The following is a 19,206-nucleotide window of genomic DNA, read 5'->3' as shown; positions in this document are numbered from 1 at the left end:
TAAAAATATAATTTTTAATGATGCTGTGATTATTGATTTAGTTAGCTGTGATGGAGTTAAGTGATAAGTTTATAAAGTCAAAAAGTTAGTTTTTCAAGCAAAGAAATAATTTTTAGACTCTAAGGTTAGTAACACCCAAAAAAGTTGTCTTTTTGGTGTATTTTTATGGTGAACAAAACAAGTCCAGGTGGGAGGGGGGGGGGCAAAAAAAATTTAAAAAAGGTATTAATATTTTTTCAAAAAAGGGCTTCTTAAGGGGGGGCACAATGTTGCCAAGAGGGGGGACCAAAAATTTTTTTTGCGCGCTAACGCGCGCACACTGTGCCCCCCCTAAACAAAAGCCCTCGTACGCCCCTGGGTACCATGTGCAGTTGTTCAAACGAACAATAGTTCAAACGATAACATTCTGTGCTAATTTTAACTATTTTGAGTTTGAACTATTAAAAAATGTTCAAATGAATAGTTTAAACTGTTCGAATGTTGCATTTAAAGTTTTTCGATCTTAAATGATTATATTTATTTATTTTCGCAAATATACTGAGATTTACGTAAAATATCATAAAACTTGTTGAAAAATTGTCAAGACGACATTTGGTAAATTTTGTCGATATATGGCTCATTTAAGGTTTAACTGTAGTTCAAATGAGCAAAAAAAAAGTTAAAAATGAGCAAAAAATTTGTTCAAATGCACCGAAAAATTTAATTAAAATGACCAAAAAAATAATTCAAATGAAATAGAATGAACGAAGAAAATAATTTCAATGAAAAAGTTCAACTTATGAACAAAAACTAGTTCAAATGAAATAATCGAAAAACATAGATATTGTTTTCAAATGAACAAAAAAAATAGTTCAAATAAACAAAAAATAGAAATTAAATGTATTATAGCTTTCACTATAATATATGGCCTATAGCGCTGTTGCTAACGTTTTAACCTAACCAACTCCACATCGGGTATCACTTTGTCAATTTGATGAATGTTGATTGTTTCTGCAGCCCTCAGCCTGTCCCAGCCGCAGCACTCGGTTCAGAAATTGTTCTAACCTAACTCCATGCATATCAGCTATAATTGATATGTCAATTTGATAAATGGGACCGCATCACTCGACCCCCTAGCATGTCCTAGCCACAGCGCTTGGCCCAGAAAATGTCTTACCCTAACCTAATCCCACTTAGTCAATTTTATAAATGTGACCGCAGCGCTCGGCCCCCCATAGCCTATCCTAGCCGCAGTACTTAAAGCCCAGAAATTAATTCAGCCTGGTACCCAACTATTGTCTATCACTTTGTCAATTTCATAAATGCGGCCGCAGCGCTCAGCCCCCCAGAGCCTGTAATAGCTGCATCGCTTGGCCCAGAAAATTGTCTTAACCTATCCTGTCGACCCCTCATATCGGCTTGCACTTAGTGAATTTAATAAATGTGGCTGCAGCGCTCAAAATAATGGTATTTTTTTTAGCGTTTATAAGTATGATGCAAACTTTAAAATACGTATATTTCGTAAGTTGTTCGTTTTTTTCGTATTTTTAAGTATTTTTCGGTTTTTCGGTCAGAAAACAAACCGGTTTCTGATGAGCTAGTGCAAATGTACATAAGTTCAAGTTTGATGCAAACCTAAAAATACCTATATTTTTGTAAATTTCATATCAAAGAATTTTTCAAAGTTTATAGGTTTTTATTTTACGTATTTTTACGTAATGATCCATATCAACGTTTCCTGATACGGATCCGGATCCGAAACGCTGCCGTTGATAAAATTCCTGAACCTTTTACTCTCTCGTTGTTTTGAAAGTAGTTATGGTATGAATGCACAGCAAATGGTCTCCAAATATTCTAGGTTCTGGAAAGACGACCCAGATCCCCCAGTGGTGTGTAGATTTCTCTAAATCTATGGGGAAAAAGACAGTCGCCTGTACTCAACCCAGGAGGGTAAGTAAGATTTATAACGGGATCAACCTCTAAACAGAAATGAAAGCCATTGCTGAAAAACATATTTTGAGAAGAACGCAAAATCTGTTTAAAGTGCTCAAGTCTAAGTAGTAGGCAGGGCCGGGGTGTATATTTGATTGAAAAATCATATATCTACTCCCTTTTTGGAATTTATTGTTAACTCCAGATGTTTACGTGAGCTGAAGTTTGCTAATGTGGGTATTCGCTGATTTGGGGTTGGGGTTTTAGGTAAAACTAAATGAAGTTTTGGGTGAAAAGTATTAAATATCCTTCAACCAGTTTTATTTTTCGACCTACCTATTTTGTTACAAGTTATTTATAAATACATTCATTAGACCTTGCCAATAGGGATTTTTCATTAATATTTCTCGCTTGATGAAATGAATTCTGATTTATTAAATTTATATTTTATTTTGTATAGGTGGCAGCTATGTCTGTTGCGCAGAGAGTAGCAGAAGAGATGGATGTATCCTTAGGTCAGGAGGTTGGGTACTCTATCAGGTATTAACTCTAGATCAGGAGATTGGATACTATATCAGGTATTAACTCTAGATCAGGAGATTGGAAACTCTATCAGGTATTAACTCTAGATCAGGAGGTTGGGTACTCTATCAGGTATTAACTCTAGATCAGGAGGTTGGGTACTCTATCAGGAATAACTCTAGATCAGGAGATGGCATACTCTATCAGGTATTACCGCTTGGTCTTGAGGAAATTGGATAAAATTGGTATTTTATAAAAAATTACAATTTTTAACATATTTTTTAAAGTTTATACACATTTTTTTAATATGGTTGATATATAGGTTTGAGGATTGTTCTGGGCCTAGAACTCTTCTCAAGTACATGACTGATGGTATGTTGCTGAGAGAAGCTATGAGTGATCCAATGTTAGAGAACTATCAGGTAGTTTACCAGTACTCGTATTAAATCTGACTACATTTGATTAGGTTAAACTTCTTTCTAATTTGAAGGATATTTTATGACTAAATCCTGAAAATTTAGTTAGTGATGTTTAATACTTGAATATTTGTGTTGTAGGTTATATTGCTTGACGAAGCTCACGAAAGGACTCTAGCAACTGATATTCTCATGGGGGTGCTCAAGACTGTTGTTACCCACAGGTTGATACCTTTCCTTTAAGCTTATTTTGAATTATATATTTTTGAATTAGTTCGAAAATATTATTTTAATATTTGTTTAGGCCGGATTTGAAGCTCGTTATTATGAGCGCTACACTGGACGCAGGAAAATTTCAAGGTTGGTTTATTAATAGTGCATGAATAATATTTCACTTAAATCAAGGTGGGAGCCGTTTTTAAACAAAATAACGAGAAAAAAACAACCAGCCAAGGGTATCAAAAAGTACAGGAAAAGCTGTCTTTTTCATGAAAACTTAACCCTTCAAAATTTGTTTTTGTTGTTGTTGAAAACTTGAAATACTTACTCTCGAAGGATCAAGAAAAAAATTCACAACTTAAAACTTAGGAATATTTAAATACTAATTATTTTCAGGTTACTTCGACAACGCTCCTCTGATGAATGTTCCTGGAAGAACTCATCCTGTTGAGATCTTTTATACTCCAGAACCAGAGAGAGATTATCTAGAGGCAGCCATTCGTACAGTTGTACAGGTACATTCATTCGTACTGTTTTACAGGTACATCAAATCGTAGGGAGGCAATTTGACACTCAATGACACAAAATTTTGTACAGTTTGCATTTGGTTCTTAAATTTGAGATAAAAGGCTGAAATTTTGCGTTCAGTCTCCAATTGTGGTCATCTAACCGAATCACAAAGAAAATTTGGGATTGGAGGTCAATTTACCTACATCAAAACCAATGTTTTGCCGAAAACTACTTGCACCTGATGCCATGTTCCGATCAACATAAAATTTTCAGTAACGGCTCATATTGGGCCACATCACCCATAATATGCACAATTGCACACACATTAAATTTTAACCCTTTTCATGTGTGACCCTACTGTACCGGTACACCACCGATTAATTCAAATTTCATTCAAATTACTCCATCGTCCACTTCAAACTAATTGCAAAATATTCAAGTAAACATTTCAATCAAAATCTTTTTCTGCATAAGTTGCTAGCATATATTTAGTATAAGCCTTTTGGTATTTAACATTTTCTTGATAAAATAAAGCTGTTTGATTTATTTGATTTGATTGAACGAGCTATTTCCACATTGATTAAGTAAAAATCTGAACTATATTATTAAAGAGACAAATTATTATTCAAAGATTTTTTATTTTTACCTAATTAATTATCTAAACAGATTCACATGTGCGAGGAGGTTGATGGCGACCTCCTTCTTTTCCTGACTGGACAGGAGGAGATAGAAGAGGCGTGTAAACGTCTTAAACGTGAGATAGATAACCTTGGACCAGACGTAGGTCAGTATTTACAATTTAAGCTTTTCAGTTAAATTTAGATTATAATGGAATTTTTAGAAATCTTTGTATTTTAATATTTAATGTAACCAACTAAAAGGATTCTTTTTCTTGGTTTTTTTTTGGGGGGGGGGGGCGGTTATTTTTCTAAACCACTGATAATTTGGCGGGTTTTTTTTACCTCTCAAACTTTACATCAACTGTGGTGCTAAATCATTAAAATCAAGTCAATTAAGATTAATTGTTGGGGGTGAAGTAGTATCTAATTGTAATAGAGTATTTTTGAATCTTAATTGGTTTAATTGATGTATTAACTGTTAATGTTTATTCATCACGGGTGTGATAATTTAAAACATCTCTTATCTAACTTCATTGGCTCATCATGATTTCGGCTAAGCTTGTCTTTGAAAAAATTGAAACATATTTCACTAAAAAGGTTTTCACGTATTTCGGTTTGCACATCAGAGTAATAATCTTTGTTTTTCTTTCTGTTTGATAATAACTCATGAACCCCTTTTTGCTTCAAATTTTAATTGAGTGACACACTACTGAGAAACTCAGGGGAAACGCGTGAATGTTCTTAGCCTGGTTTAAAAATTCCAAGTGGGCTGACTATTCTAGAAAAAACTTAGATCAAAGCAGGGTTCCTTATGTAGTTTAGCTTATAGCCATGTACTTACTTATTTAGGGGATATGAAGTGTATACCCCTGTACTCCACCCTTCCTCCAAACCTTCAACAAAGAATATTCGAACCTCCTCCAGGAAAGAAAGCTAACGGGGCAATCGGACGTAAGGTATGTAAGATTTTAAAAGTAACTTCTGTCCAATCCTGTTTATCTTTACTAAATGTACACTTTTCCTCAAATTTAAAGGGAGTGTTCGCGAAAAATGAAAGGGGGTATAGGCTCAATGCGATAAAAAAGTGCTTTTGATCGCTACTAATTTTACTTCTATCTGTTGCGTCTATCAGGAGAAAATTGTTAAAGACGTCTCATACCGAAGAACGAAGCGACCATACAAATTGAGAAAATTGCAACATACGACTTAGACCGTAAAAAAATAATTTAATTTCAAACAAATCATTCAGATATTACAACCTATAGTCATTGATTATCTTTCGCCACATTTATATATAGTTGATTTTTCATAATATGTTTTAATTGTTATGATCTGAGAGTTACTTATAAAAACATTTATTCCTGTTTCGAGGATTTTTGGCAATGAAGACGACATTTTCATATTTTCCAGGAATGTTCGAAAACAAGTTGTAAGCTAAATATTATTTTAAAAAACAAAATCAAAACTAGTATGAAATATCAAATATCAACACTCCCTTTAAACTGTTTCAAATACTAGATAAAATAAAGTTTTAGCCAAGTGATATTGAACAAGGAGATTTTGTTTCAAAATAATAAAAAATAAATTGTTTAGATTGTTGTATCAACAAATATTGCCGAGACAAGTTTGACAATTGACGGAGTCGTCTTCGTCATAGATCCAGGCTTCTCAAAACAAAAGGTACAAACAAATACAGGGTGTCCCACGAAACATGACATTTAATAAACAGTTATTTTTAGTTAAACAAAGCTTTTGCTTGATTATATTTTATTTTGAAATCAATTTTAATAGAACAAGACTCCCATATAATATATTTATTGCTCTTTGGTATCAAACAACTGAGCAAATAATGGAAAAAGACATTCTAAACTATTCACCAACTGTCATGTTTCGTGGGACACGCTGTACTAGACACAATACACATTGAACCTCAGGAGGATGTTAACTGTCTTGTAAACATTGCTCCTGGGATCTAGATCTGTAAAAATATGCGGATCTGAATCCAGGGTGTGGAAATATCACCAATACATGAAATAACATCCCGTTGCTCTATCTTGAATATATCTATCAAGTAATGACTTAAGGAAATATTAGCCCTGCTTGCGAAGTATAAACTCAGTACTGGGTCAACAGATTCTGATTTCGGAAAATTATCATTTTAGTTCTTTGATCTTAATATTTAAACTGATATTATAACTTAAGATTAGAACTTGGACAAGAAAAAACAGACACCAAGAGCTGTATTTAGCTTGAACAAATTATAATGAAATTATTGATTGGTTGATTGATTGATTGATTGATTGATTGATTGATTGATTGATTGATTGATTGATTGATTGATTGATTGATCGATCGATCGATTAATTGGTTGATCGAATAATTGATTGATTAATTTAAGGTTTACAATCCTCGAATCCGTGTGGAGTCTCTTCTCGTCTCTCCCATCAGTAAAGCATCAGCTCAGCAGCGCGCAGGTCAGACATTACCATTACTTGTATTGCATCTCTGTTGGTCACAATTCCTGTGATTTATCTATACTATACTATAGTACTAACATCTGTTTTGAGCAGACCGCCTGGGTTATTCTCCTTCCTAGAGCGAGGCATGCCGTTTTGCCCATGAACACATTGCGGTGGCAAGGAGCGTCTAGTGTCGATCCCTCTTTTATCGAATGATGGACTTACTGCTAATAATAATAATAATTTATATATAATCTTCCTGAATATTAAATCAATGAAATTTGTCGCCATTCTTATATTTATTTGAATTTATTAAAAATTTTCAGATACATATACAGGGTTAACCATAAAGGATGAGATCTTAGAGGCGACTAAGAAATTTATATTTTCCTTATAGCCATGTACGCCTGAACTGTAAACTTTGTTCGTTCTTTGTGAAATCATTAAATAATCCACTAATTAAACGACTATGACACAGCAGAAGACTTATTTCAATATCGGAAGGATAATTATGTAGAGATTATCTCGTTGAATGAGCTGGGTCATTTAAAGTGGTTTGATCTGTTTTTGGTCTTCACGATTCAGTTCGGATTTATTTAGCTGTTATATTTTTATCTGTATTAGGTCGAGCAGGACGAACAAAGCCTGGTAAATGTTTCCGACTGTATACGGAGAAGGCATACAAGAACGAGATGCAGGATAATACATACCCGGAGATTCTCAGGTTAGAAGATTAACTAGAATATGAGGATAGGAGAAAACTGTAGAAAATGGAGAAAGAATTTTTAAAATCAGGCGACTAACGTTAAAAATAAAAGTTAGAAATTAAGAATCGTGGAGAGTAAAAACGAAATGGGAGAGAAAATGAGAGGAAAGGAAATAAAAGCAAATACTAGGATAATGATGAAAACTAGATTTATGGAACGAAAAAACCTACTGCTCTGGTCATGCAATTTACGTGAATATCTCCGTGTTCAGATCTAACCTGGGAGCTGTAGTAATCCAGCTGAAGAAGCTTGGTATTGATGATCTGGTTCATTTTGATTTCATGGATCCACCTGCTCCTGAAACCTTGATGAGAGCTTTGGAACTTCTCAACTACCTTGCTGCTCTAGATGATGATGGTAATCTAACAGAGTTGGGAGCTATCATGGCAGAGTTCCCTCTGGATCCTCAGCTAGCTAAAATGCTCATTGGTACGTTCTGCGTAGGAAAATTTTTGTTCTTGTTTCGAATTTTGTCTCATTTGTGGTTTTGATCAGGGTTTCGGATCTATCACATTTTGCTACGGATCCGTATCTGTATTTTACTAATTAAAATTAATTAGTTTACTAATAAATTAATTATTAATTAATTAAAATTCAAGTTTTAAAAATCACTACGTCAAAAAATTCTCGCAAAAAGTATTTTTCTTCTACATTTATGGAAGATATTTCGTTCCCTTTTATCCGGATTCTGGGTGCCAAAATGTTTTATTTAGCCAAGATAACCTTTATAGGGCATTTTACTTGTTATGTTTTATTTGATTTGATCTGATCTATTTTAGCATCTTGTGAGTATAACTGTTCCAACGAGATCCTATCCATCGTGAGCATGCTCTCTGTTCCCCAGTGCTTCGTGAGACCAAACGAGGTTTGTTTATTTAATAAATATAATAATATAAATAAGCATAAAGCATATACTACTAGTTGCACAAAAATATTATTTTGTAAAATAATTTTACTTCAGAAGTTTTTTGTACGATTTAATAAAAATGTTAAACTGAATTTTTAATATTTGATATTTATACAAGTTAATTATTGGATTGGGAAGATAAAAGAATTTTTGTGGAGCAAGAATCTTAAAAGAGGCAACAATTTATAAATTGAAGTTTAGAATTTTTAATTTATTTATTTTATAGGTAATTTTTTTTGGCTTATATTTGTTTATTTGTCTAGGCCAAGAAAGCGTCTGATGACTCTAAGTTGAGATTTGCGCATATAGACGGTGACCACCTGACTTTGTTGAACGTGTACCACGCCTTCAAGCAGAATATGGAGGATCCACAGTGGTGCTACGACAACTTTGTCAACTACAGGTAAATGTGGGTTCATTGCTTAGTCCTTTTTATTTTTGTTTTTATAACTCACAAGAATATAATTTATACGAATGCAAATTGAGAAGTGAACATTTTGTAGGATTACGATTTAAAAACTCGACGATAAAAATTATGAAGTCTACAACATCAAGTTGCAAAGATGGAAATATGGAACGATTAAATGTTCATTTATGAAAAATGAAAAACAAATTTGGTGTTTTGTTTAGATCACTAAAGAGTGCAGATAACGTTAGACAGCAGTTGTGCAGGATTATGGACAGGTGAATGTCATATTTAGGAAATTCGGGAAATATTCATTTAAGGGGCGTATTCAGTAATTTATCCAAGAGAGGGGCTTAAATTTTTTCTTTCCAGGGTGGGGGGCTCGGTCCCGTTAGGACCCAAAACCCTCCTTAAACCCATAGACTTCACTGACCCATGGGGAGGGGGATTAGACCCAATATCCCCCCCCCTGAATACGCGCCTCTGCTTCATGGAAGGGTTATATTTTTCAAAATTTATATAATCTGAAATTTCTTCGTGCGAGTTAGATCAATAACAAATGATAAATTCTATCTTTAAATTGTTAAATATCTATTTTGTTTTTATTTAGGTTTAATCTGAAAAGAACAAGTACGGATTTCACGAGCAAGGATTATTATCTGAACATCAGGAAAGCGCTCTGCTCGGGATTTTTCATGCAGGTCAGTCTAGATTTAGACAATTGGTGATCACTGATCATCATTTGAAAATTCAACTTTTCGTTTAGTCTTGTCAGTGGGGCACTGCCGACATTTCTGAAGTGACGCATATTTTTTAAAATATAAATGGTGCGCATCAAACCTTGATCTCAGCCAGCATCAACGATGGAAATATCTTCGTTTTTCTTTCTTGAAATCACTCAGAACCATCTTTACGAATTAAAAATAATTAAATGATGGCCAAAATCATTGTAATACACTATTATTTGATTTTGTTAAGCTGATGGGAAGCAGGAAGGATGCTCAATTGTAATTATTTTTTTATTCTTCAAATGAATACAAGAAGCGTTTTAAAGCAAAAGAGTAATGACAAAATATGTTGGTTTCTCCTATTTTGTGAAAAAGGTTATTTTATCGTTTGAGTTCATAAAATCGTTTTATTAATGAAACATTCTGTTTTTAGGTCGCACATCTGGAGAGAACTGGACATTATTTGACAATTAAGGTAATTAAAAGTTTTTAGAACTTGTCGCATTTTCCCGGTAATTTTTGTTGAAAAAAAGCAAGGAAATGAAAATCAATTAAAACGGTTATTTGTTTATCAGTAATCTATTATCTGCTTTCTAAATTTCCACGTCAGGTTCTCAAACTTTATTCAATTGGACACAGCTGGAGAGCTCAGGAGTCAGAAACTAATTTTAACAACCCCGCTGATTTTCAAGAAATTTTGATTTAGAAGCAAGTTCCTGTAGTTTTATTTTATTTGTGTTGTTGATATTTAAAACTGCTTTCTACAATACGTTGACATCACCAAACCTTTTTTCATAGGATAACCAGGTTGTCCAGCTTCATCCGACCACGTGCCTGGACCACAAACCCGAGTGGATTCTCTACAATGAATTCGTCCTCACCACCAAGAACTACATCAGGACCTGCACAGATGTCAAGCCGGAGTGGTTGGTCAGGTAAAGTTATCAACTTCATTCTCACAAATATATTTCTCTTGAAAATAATTGATTTCAAAATAAATTTATTTATATTTTTAGAGTTGCACCTCAGTACTACGATATGAACAACTTCCCTCAGTGTGAGGCTAAACGACAGCTGGAGCAGATTATCGCCAAGATTAATTCCCGCCAGTACCAGAAGGGATTCTAAGCTGGCAGATTCAAAGATTTTTTTCCCATTTAATGTCGACATCGCTGTTACTAAAGACTTATACTGATATGAAAACTAAATCAAAGGATAAGAAAGTGTGCCCAAGTATTAGAAAGTGTTTCTTTGTCGTGAAATTATAAAATAACATTTTATTAATGTGTTTGAATTAATTATAAGAAATTGTATTTCACTTTTACTGTAGTGTACTGTTTCTATACATCTAACCTTCTGGGCGTATTTGATTTTGTCTAAAAGCATTTGAAATCCATCAGCAGCAACATTTTTTCCTCATTATTTGTCTATTTTCAGAAATGTTGACAATGTCTGGTAGTAAAATGATGAAGAATATGTCTCGAATAGAACAGTTAATTAGACAGGAACAATTTTTGTTATGGAAACTTTGATATTGATTGTAACATTAAATCCATCCCTTTGTTCAGTCGGTCGAATTTTTAATTGGATTGATTGAATTGTTTCTATAATCCAAAACTTTCCCCATTACTTATTTAGGATTCTGCTGGCGAACAGTCTAGAAATCTTAAGATGCACATTGACCCTATTTCAGAATAGTCATAAATTTTGTTCACTCATATTTTTATCTTTGTTCCAAAACATTCGTATTTCTTGAGAACTGTTAATCTTTTCAGAATAAATCAATCTAAAATTAATTCTTAGGACACAAGAAAAATAGGGTTAAAATTTCTTTACCGATGAAGCACTTAATTGAATTCTGAGGACATTAAGAAAATATGCTAGAATGAGCTCTATTTCATGACCCTCCCAGATTTGCTATGCAGCACTTAGCCTCCGCTTTGCAGTATAAATTTGATATTTACGGGAAAATAAAGATTTTAAGAAAATAAATTACAAAGTTAAGTGAATTCGATTTTGTTAAAATCTTTGATTTAAGTCATTCCTGTATAAAAAATATATTTGTAATGAAAAATTATTATTTAAAAGAATTATCTAAATTTTAAAAAATTCAAAGAAAAAGGTATTTCTTAATTCAAAGATTTTTTAAAATCAAATCGATTTCTTTTTACGAAATTGTTTTCTTCATAACCTCCTTTTCGCGTAAAAAAAACCTTCAAAGTTTTAGTAAAAAATTTGTACTGCATAGCGGAGGCTCAGTGCTGCATAGCAAATCTATGAGGCTCATTGCGGCCGGGGGTTCCCTCCCTAGTCTTTCCTATTTAGTCCCTGTTTTTAAGGATTCTTCCCGTGCCACTTTTTCTGAGATTAGCTTAAATAGAAAAGGATTAAATTCGTTGAACTCGCTTTTTTTACTCTTTCATTTCGTTGGATAATAATACATCCATCTTAAGTAGGTTGTCTTTAAAATTCCAATTTTGTTTGCAAATTATATTAATATTCAACAAAAATGTTTGATTATAGTGTTCAACTGTGGCTAAACGAAAGCAGGATGTTTTCTATGATTCAGAGGTAGGCTGATGTTCGACTGACGTTGTAAAACGTTACTTTTTTCACTTGGAAATAAATTAATTCTGTTTCAATTCCTGAACAGTTTTTTTTCTTGTATTTGTTCTTCTAGATTTGCTTTCGACTATTTTCTGGTTCTTGCTCTTAGATTTTAATTTCTTTTCTTTTTAGATCTAAACATTTTTATTAGCACCAAAAAAGCACGAGTTTGATTACAAAGATTACATAGTTAAGTTACAATTTTGATTTTTTTTGCGGACCATTGCTTAATACTTGTTCTTATGGTGAACAATGTCTAGGTTCAAGGCTTGTTAAAGAAACTCACAGGACTCAACTACCAAAAGATTTTTAGGTATGTTAGAATTGGTCAAGGGCGTAGATTTTTAAAATTCTATTTGGAGCAAATTTGACCTTTCATACTTGCCTTACCAAATAAAGTGTTAAACGATTTTCAAACTTCCAAAATTTGTCACGATTTTGTTGAAAAAAAATGAACTTGTTAATCTTCAGAACCCGAAGAATTGGCGAAAAAATCGAAGAAAAAGCTGTTTATCAATTTCTGACGGACCAAGAGCTAGAAAGAATACAGAAGGTAGAAAATATTTTCAATTTAGTTTTTTCTCTTCTATAAGTTCGTTAACTACCATGAAGCAGAGAATTTTTATATAAAACTGCTTTTGTCTTGTTCAATTATGGGAATTTGTTGATTTGTGTTGAGAAGATGAGGTTAGCACAGTAAGGGTTATTGACTTGCATTACACAATACACAGAGTTAATTAACACAAATTTTAGTAAATATTTTTACTGGGTGTTCCCCATCATGTTGGATTGTGGATACTGCATATGCTATCAATATTGGGGGGGAGGGTCAAGATTTGAACAAAAGCTTGGATATATTCCAAGATTATATGGGGCCTTCTTTTAATAATTCTTTTTTTATGTTCACTATTTATTTTAACTAGGAAACTGAAGTGAAAGCTCTAGAAAAGTTACAAATGCCTCCAGTCATGGATGTTAGGAATACAATCAATTAACTCACTTTTTCCATATTGGTGTTGAGTTTCGTATATCTAATTTTAAATAATAAAATTACCCCCCCTCCCCTTCCCGCCAAAGATTAAATCAACTACAACAATTAATGAACCGTTAATTTTAAATTTAATAGCGTAGACCGTAGTTTAAGGACTATTTCTAGGTGACCTTTCATTTAAATAAAAAGAGGGGTATGCCCGATTTACAACGGTACCCTTCTAACCTTTGTCTGATCTCAAGAAACCGTCATTTTTCAGGCAAAAAACGTGTTTAATGCTGACAGTTATCTCAAATTTTTCTTCAAGTAGAAATCCGCAAGTTTGATTTTTATAGAGAAACCATAAATGAAAATAATCGAAATTCAAAATATAGCTTATTTATTCTTTATCAGAAAAGCTTTTAAAGGTGCTGTTGTGAATTGGACATGCCCCACTCTGTACTAGGAAGGTCACTTGAAATTTCGTCTAACGACCCTTTTATAAGCGTGATCGGCATTAATTCATAAATCTAGAGTTAAAATCCAATTTAAAAATGATAATATTTATATTGTTTTACATTCCCTGAGATACAAAAATGATTGATCGTATGTTCAGAAAACCAGCTGGGCGTGTGTTAGAAAAAGACCCTTTACTCATAGGAAAGCAATCTTCAAATTCTTTAATTTTGTCAATAGATATGTTTCCGCTTGGAATAATATTGCCCTTATCTAATGAAACTTCTAGAATTGAGAATATTCAAGTATAAATTCCACTAATCAATTTTGCTTGTTTTCTAGGGTTCGATATTAGCAAAGTAGTTTTCACAGATATTACCTACGGAATATCAGGCAATTTGAATTTTTGTTTAAATCAATCAATCCATAAAAACTAACAAATATATTATAATGTTTTTGTTAAATGATCGGTTAACCTCCGCAGAAGTAGTGTTTTTGACCCAAGTTAATATGTTTATAAAATGGAAAGTGAAAAGTATGCATGTTAATGGAATTTAAAATGATTAGTATGTATGTTAATGAAATTTAAAATAATTAGTATGTATGTTAATGGAATTTAAAATAATTAGTATGCATGTTAATGGAATTTAAAATGATTAGTATGTATGTTAATGGAATTTAAAATAATCAGTATGTATGTTAATGAAATCTAAGAAAAACAGTATGTATATGTTAATGGAATTTAAAATGATTAGTATGTATGTTAATGGAATTTAAAATAATCAGTATGTATGTTAATGGAATTTGAAATGATTGGTATATATGTTAATGGAATTTAAAATGATAAGTATGTATGTATGTTAATGGAATTTTAAAATGATAGTGTGCATGTTAATGAAATTAAAAATGATAAGTATGTATGTTAATGGAATTTAATATGATTAGTATGTATGTATGTTAATGGAATTTAAAATGATTGGTATATATGTTAATGGAATTTAAAATGATAAGTATGTATGTATGTTAATGGAATTTTAAAATGATAGTGTGCATGTTAATGGAATTAAAAATGATAAGGATGTATGTTAATGGAATTTAATATGATTATTATGTATGTATGTTAATGGAATTTAAAATGATAAGTTTGTATGTTAATGGAATTTGAAATGATTAGTATATATGTTAATGGAATGATGATTAGTATGTGTTTTAATAGAATGTAATATGATTAGTATGTATGTTAATGGAATTTAAAATGATTAGTATGTATGTTAATAGAATTTAAAATGATTAGTATGTATTTTTTCTGGAATTGAAAGTGAAAAGTTTGTGTTTTAATGGAATTTAAGGAATTATCAAAACGGTAGCATATGACTGTTTGACTTTGGTCGAGAGATTGATTTATTTGATTGATTGATCGATTAATGATTGATGATTGATTGATGATTGATGATTGATTGATGATTGATTGATGATTGATTGATGATTGATTGATGATTGATTGATGATTGATTGATGATTGATTGATTGATGATTGATTGATAATTGATTGATTAATTTATTAGAGCGGGAGCGAATAGTTGTAGTCCGAGATACAGATGGTACTCTCCGTACTGCAGAGTGGGAGGAGTTGGATAGGATTAATCAGACCTATTATCCCAGGTAATAACAACCTTCGAATCATGTTCATAAATGGTGATATTTTGAGATGGATCGAAGCTTGGCTTTCAAACAGGGGGCAAAGAGTAGTTTTGAATGGCCAATATTCAGAATGGAAACCTGTCTTAAGTGGTGTTCCCCAGGGATCGGTGCTTGGTCCGATCCTTTTTATCATCTATATTAATGACATTGACTTTCTTTGTGCACATATTTCTGTGTTAAAAAATTTGCTGATGATACAAAACTTGCCCAAAAAATGTTAAACGAAAGTGACAAAAATATATTACAAAACTGTCTTAATAAACTTTGTGATTGGGATGAAACTTGGGGTATGATGTTCAATGTTGATAAATGCAAAGTTATGCACATTGGAAATAGAAACCCCTGCTATTCATACACCATGAACAATCAAACCCTGTCAGAGATCGACGAGGAAAAAGATATCGGAGTTACTATGCATGCAAACTTGAAACCTTCAGTGCACTGCAACCAATCAGCTCAAAAAGCAAATGGTATATTGTCACTTATTTCTAAAGCATTTCATTATAGAGACAAAGTTACATTCATCAATCTCTATAAGCTTTATGTGAGACCTCACCTAGAGCTCTCCGTCCCAGCTTGGTGTCCTTGGAGTGTAGGAGATAAAGAAACTATTGAAAAAGTGCAAAAAAGGGCGGTTTCAACGGTTTCAGGACTCACTGGCTCATCGTACAGTGAAAAACTAATAGAACTCAATTTACAATCCCTTGAAAATCGAAGACTCCGCTATGATTTAATTGAAACCTATAAAATTATTCATGGTGTTAATAATGTTAATAAATGTACTTGGTTTTCAATGTTAGCAGATACATCCAATAGGATTACAAGAATGTCAGAAAATCCTCTTTCACTTAGTGCAAAATTTTGTATATTAATGTGATATATGCAACCATATGAATATCATGACAACAATCGGAAATTTTCTTATATACTCCGCCAGGAGTCCTGAAAATAATCCTAACATAAACATAAACATAATTGTACATCAAAAGCTCACAACTTTTGTATGAGATGGCGCAAATCTTCAACGCTTGATCTCGATATCCATTTGAAATGTAGTTGTCGTAATTATCGTAATTCCTGTCGCTGGGTTATGATCCCGGGATATTTAGGAGAATAAATTTAATCCTTCGGACGACATGAAAAAAAAATATAAAAAGCTGCTTAATTCAGCTCAGGGATTAACATTCAACACTAGTTTTAATTCACTGGTAGATATATATACAGTACTAAACTAATGTACTTGTCTTACGTTTGCTGTGATATACAAAAGAAGATTACACGATTAAACATTAAAAAGGCGCACATCGTTCGCACAGTTTGAACGTCAAAGGGAACCTCATTTACACGGATACACAATTCAATGTTTATTATGCACTAATAATTAACAATCTTCTGTCATCATCTCTGTTTTTCTGATATTTAGTTTTATAATGACCAGGTTTCTTTGATGAAGAATCACAACTTAAAACTTTAATCATCTTGAATATTTGTAACTAATGGTTATTTCTTGTTTTGAAACTCTAACTGACCTTACCTTTATACTTCTACTAGACCTGGTAGGAAGCATACTATACCTGCTCTGTTTGACCGGAACCACCTGGAGACTATACTGGGACCTGATAAATATGAATATATACTGGATAGAAACTGTCTACAATTTGAACCGGATAATCCGGTTTATATCAGGTGAACTGTGGAATAATTTTGATTATTCCACGGTTTTTCTTTAAATATTATAACAACAATTTTGATTATTACACTTTCTTCCTACGCATAATATCTCCTTTTAAATGGTCTGAGCAAATCTTGAGGTATATACGGTGGATCTCCCAACCTTAAAAGGTCTACTAGCCATGCACTGTGTTTTGATATTTGGAAAAAACTCGCATTTTTCAAGAAGAATTGTTTGTGCATTTTTTAACGATGCAATATTTGGTCATATTTCTATAACGTAAACGATCAACTGAACTTGAATATACTGCAGTATATAATCCTGTGTTTACAATCCATATTAAGAGTCTATCTTACTATCAATACAAATATTAAATTATCTACATTTTACCACCCCAAGAAATACGATCACTCTATATACAAGTGTATGCAGTACTAGGTACGTAAACATATCGTGATGTACACAACCGACCACACGATTAATTAATTAATAGGGAGGTCGGTTGTGTACATCTGAGCTAAGCTTTACCTGTTTGTTTCATTTCTCTATGGTTTGTACAAATTTTTTCTAAAAATTGTACAAATTTTCATTTAAAATGTACGGATTTTTTCCAAAAAATGTACGGATTGTATGATTTCTTTGCACGGATTTGTTTTTTCAAAAAAGTTTTGTCCACCCTAAAAATGCTGCGAAAATTGTTAGATTGTGCGAACCATGAACCCACATAAAGCCTCAAGAACTATCAGGCTTTTTAAAATGTTTCTAGTTCTGTTTTAACCGATAAGAAATTTTTTCACTTCAAAACAAATTTCTATCTCATATTCCAAACCTAGGACTTTAATTTAAAACGAATTATTTTTGTCAGATGATTAATTTTAATATTTGATTGTAGTACCGCAGAGCTTGTTTACAATCATATCAACGAAAACAAACATTTTAACCAACTTCACTCAACAAGGTAAAGTATTATTAATCTTTTTCTGAATATTAACAATTTTTCTAGAAAAAGAAAATTTAGTTCTGAACCCGTTTTTACATGTAATTATCATCTACTAGGATTGATATTTGAAAAAAAATATGACTTAATAATTATAGTTATGTTTAGGCATTATGGTCCTATGGTTTTCTACCTTTGCTCTAGTCAACAGATTGATGAATTCTTAATTCACCAGGAACAAACAAATTAAGTTTAAAGGAACTAAAGACGATATTTTAAGTGACTGTTAATTTCTACCGTGGCATGTTAGATTTACAACGGTACCCACTCAACCAGAATAATAGTTATAAATTATTTTCAATTAAAGTTTTTATGTATTAAGTGACTTATAGGTTTATACTGCAAAGACAAGAATGAAATTGTGAGAATTTAACATTTCTCAGGATAGAAAAACTACAATATCTTTGTCATTATTATTTTGAGAAAGATTCAAAGGGTACTCCGATGCTGAAGGCAAATCCCCATATTTTATTTTTCATTTGATTTGACGGACACACCATTTTATATTTCATTTGATTTGACGGACATGCCATTTTATATATCATTTGATTCGACGGACATACCATTTTATATTTCATTTGATTTGACCTATATAAAACGGACATACCATTTTATATATCATTTGATTTGACGGCCATACCATTTTATATTTCATTTGATTTGATCGATATAAAACGGACATACCATTTTATATATCATTTGATTTGACCGATATAAAACGGACATACCATTTTATATTTCATTTGATTAAACCGATATAAAACGGACATACCATTTTATATTTCATTTGATTTGACCAATATAAAACGGAAATGCCATTTTATATTTCATTTGATTTGACCGATATAAAACGGACAAACCATTTTATATTTCATTTGATTTGACCGATATAAAACGGACATGTCATTTTATTTATATCTGTTCATGATAAATATATATCTGTTCATGATAAATATATATCTGTTCATGTTCAAGTAATACAAGGGAGAGGGCAAGAACTTCTGAACATAATCTTAAACCAAACTTTAAGAAGAAAATTTCCAAATTGAGTTTTTATTTATTTGATTTGTCCTTGACAGATACTGAACCATGATCTAGAGGGTGCTGTAAATACTATTAAAGTTTATCAGATAATAAACCAAGATTTTTCCTTTTCTACTGATGGAGATGCAAGAACAGTTATTTCAAGATTTTCATCCTCTGCTGCTAAGAAAGGACAGAAGATTGCTATGGCCCTGGAGAGAGTAGCTTAGGACGTATTTAACCTTGAATTATCTCTGAAATCTTAATATTTTCCAGTTTATTGGTTCATCCTAGTATCTTCCTTTTCCAGAAATC

General features: G+C 32.2%; 3 protein-coding genes across 3 annotated transcripts in view; 2 read left to right on the top strand and 1 right to left on the bottom strand.

Annotated features, from left to right (window-relative positions):
• LOC111715536 (pre-mRNA-splicing factor ATP-dependent RNA helicase DHX15) overlaps positions 1-1,054 on the bottom strand; it is a 4,305-nt gene extending 3,251 nt beyond the window's left edge. Inside the window, exon 1 of the mRNA XM_023490879.1 lies at positions 1,045-1,054. Coding sequence (XP_023346647.1) covers positions 1,045-1,054 — 10 coding nt within the window. The remainder of the gene's footprint in view (positions 1-1,044) is intronic.
• Positions 1,055-1,837: 783 nt separating this feature from the next.
• LOC111715607 (putative pre-mRNA-splicing factor ATP-dependent RNA helicase PRP1) lies at positions 1,838-10,905 on the top strand (the record flags this gene model as incomplete). The annotated part of the gene is given in 19 exon segments (XM_023490964.1): positions 1,838-1,929; positions 2,372-2,451; positions 2,756-2,855; positions 2,991-3,073; positions 3,154-3,209; positions 3,465-3,583; positions 4,245-4,362; positions 5,048-5,154; positions 5,792-5,878; positions 6,597-6,672; positions 7,282-7,381; positions 7,636-7,853; positions 8,204-8,289; positions 8,595-8,734; positions 8,962-9,015; positions 9,348-9,438; positions 9,899-9,940; positions 10,264-10,400; positions 10,482-10,905. Coding segments are annotated over 19 exon segments (1,898 nt in total), but the record flags the coding sequence as incomplete, so codon positions are not given.
• Positions 10,894-19,204, top strand: LOC111715618 (28S ribosomal protein S22, mitochondrial). Its single transcript, XM_023490972.1, has 12 exons — positions 10,894-10,970; positions 11,989-12,036; positions 12,333-12,385; positions 12,544-12,625; positions 12,996-13,051; positions 13,659-13,702; positions 13,841-13,891; positions 15,064-15,160; positions 16,751-16,885; positions 17,764-17,829; positions 17,977-18,043; positions 18,948-19,204. Exons 1-12 carry the CDS (start codon positions 10,905-10,907, stop codon positions 19,119-19,121), a joined length of 939 nt encoding a protein of 312 aa, XP_023346740.1. The 5' UTR covers positions 10,894-10,904; the 3' UTR covers positions 19,122-19,204.
• The last annotated feature ends 2 nt before the right edge of the window (positions 19,205-19,206 follow it).

This window comes from Eurytemora carolleeae, unplaced genomic scaffold, assembly GCF_000591075.1.
Source record: "Eurytemora carolleeae unplaced genomic scaffold, Eaff_2.0 scaffold14, whole genome shotgun sequence".
NCBI classification, from domain to species: domain Eukaryota; kingdom Metazoa; phylum Arthropoda; class Copepoda; order Calanoida; family Temoridae; genus Eurytemora; species Eurytemora carolleeae.
The sequence above is the reverse complement of the archived record's forward strand: the minus strand, read 5'-3'. Positions and strand labels throughout refer to the sequence as shown.

Bases quoted from the DNA above. Each gene is read 5' to 3' on its own strand.
- LOC111715618 (XM_023490972.1), top strand. From the start codon at position 10,905: ATGTTGACAATGTCTGGTAGTAAAATGATGAAGAATATGTCTCGAATA. The intron at 10,971-11,988 runs GAACAATTTTTG...GTTTGATTATAG, and splicing joins TAGAACAGTTAATTAGACAG to TGTTCAACTGTGGCTAAACG. The intron at 18,044-18,947 runs GAACAAACAAAT...TGTCCTTGACAG, and splicing joins ATGAATTCTTAATTCACCAG to ATACTGAACCATGATCTAGA.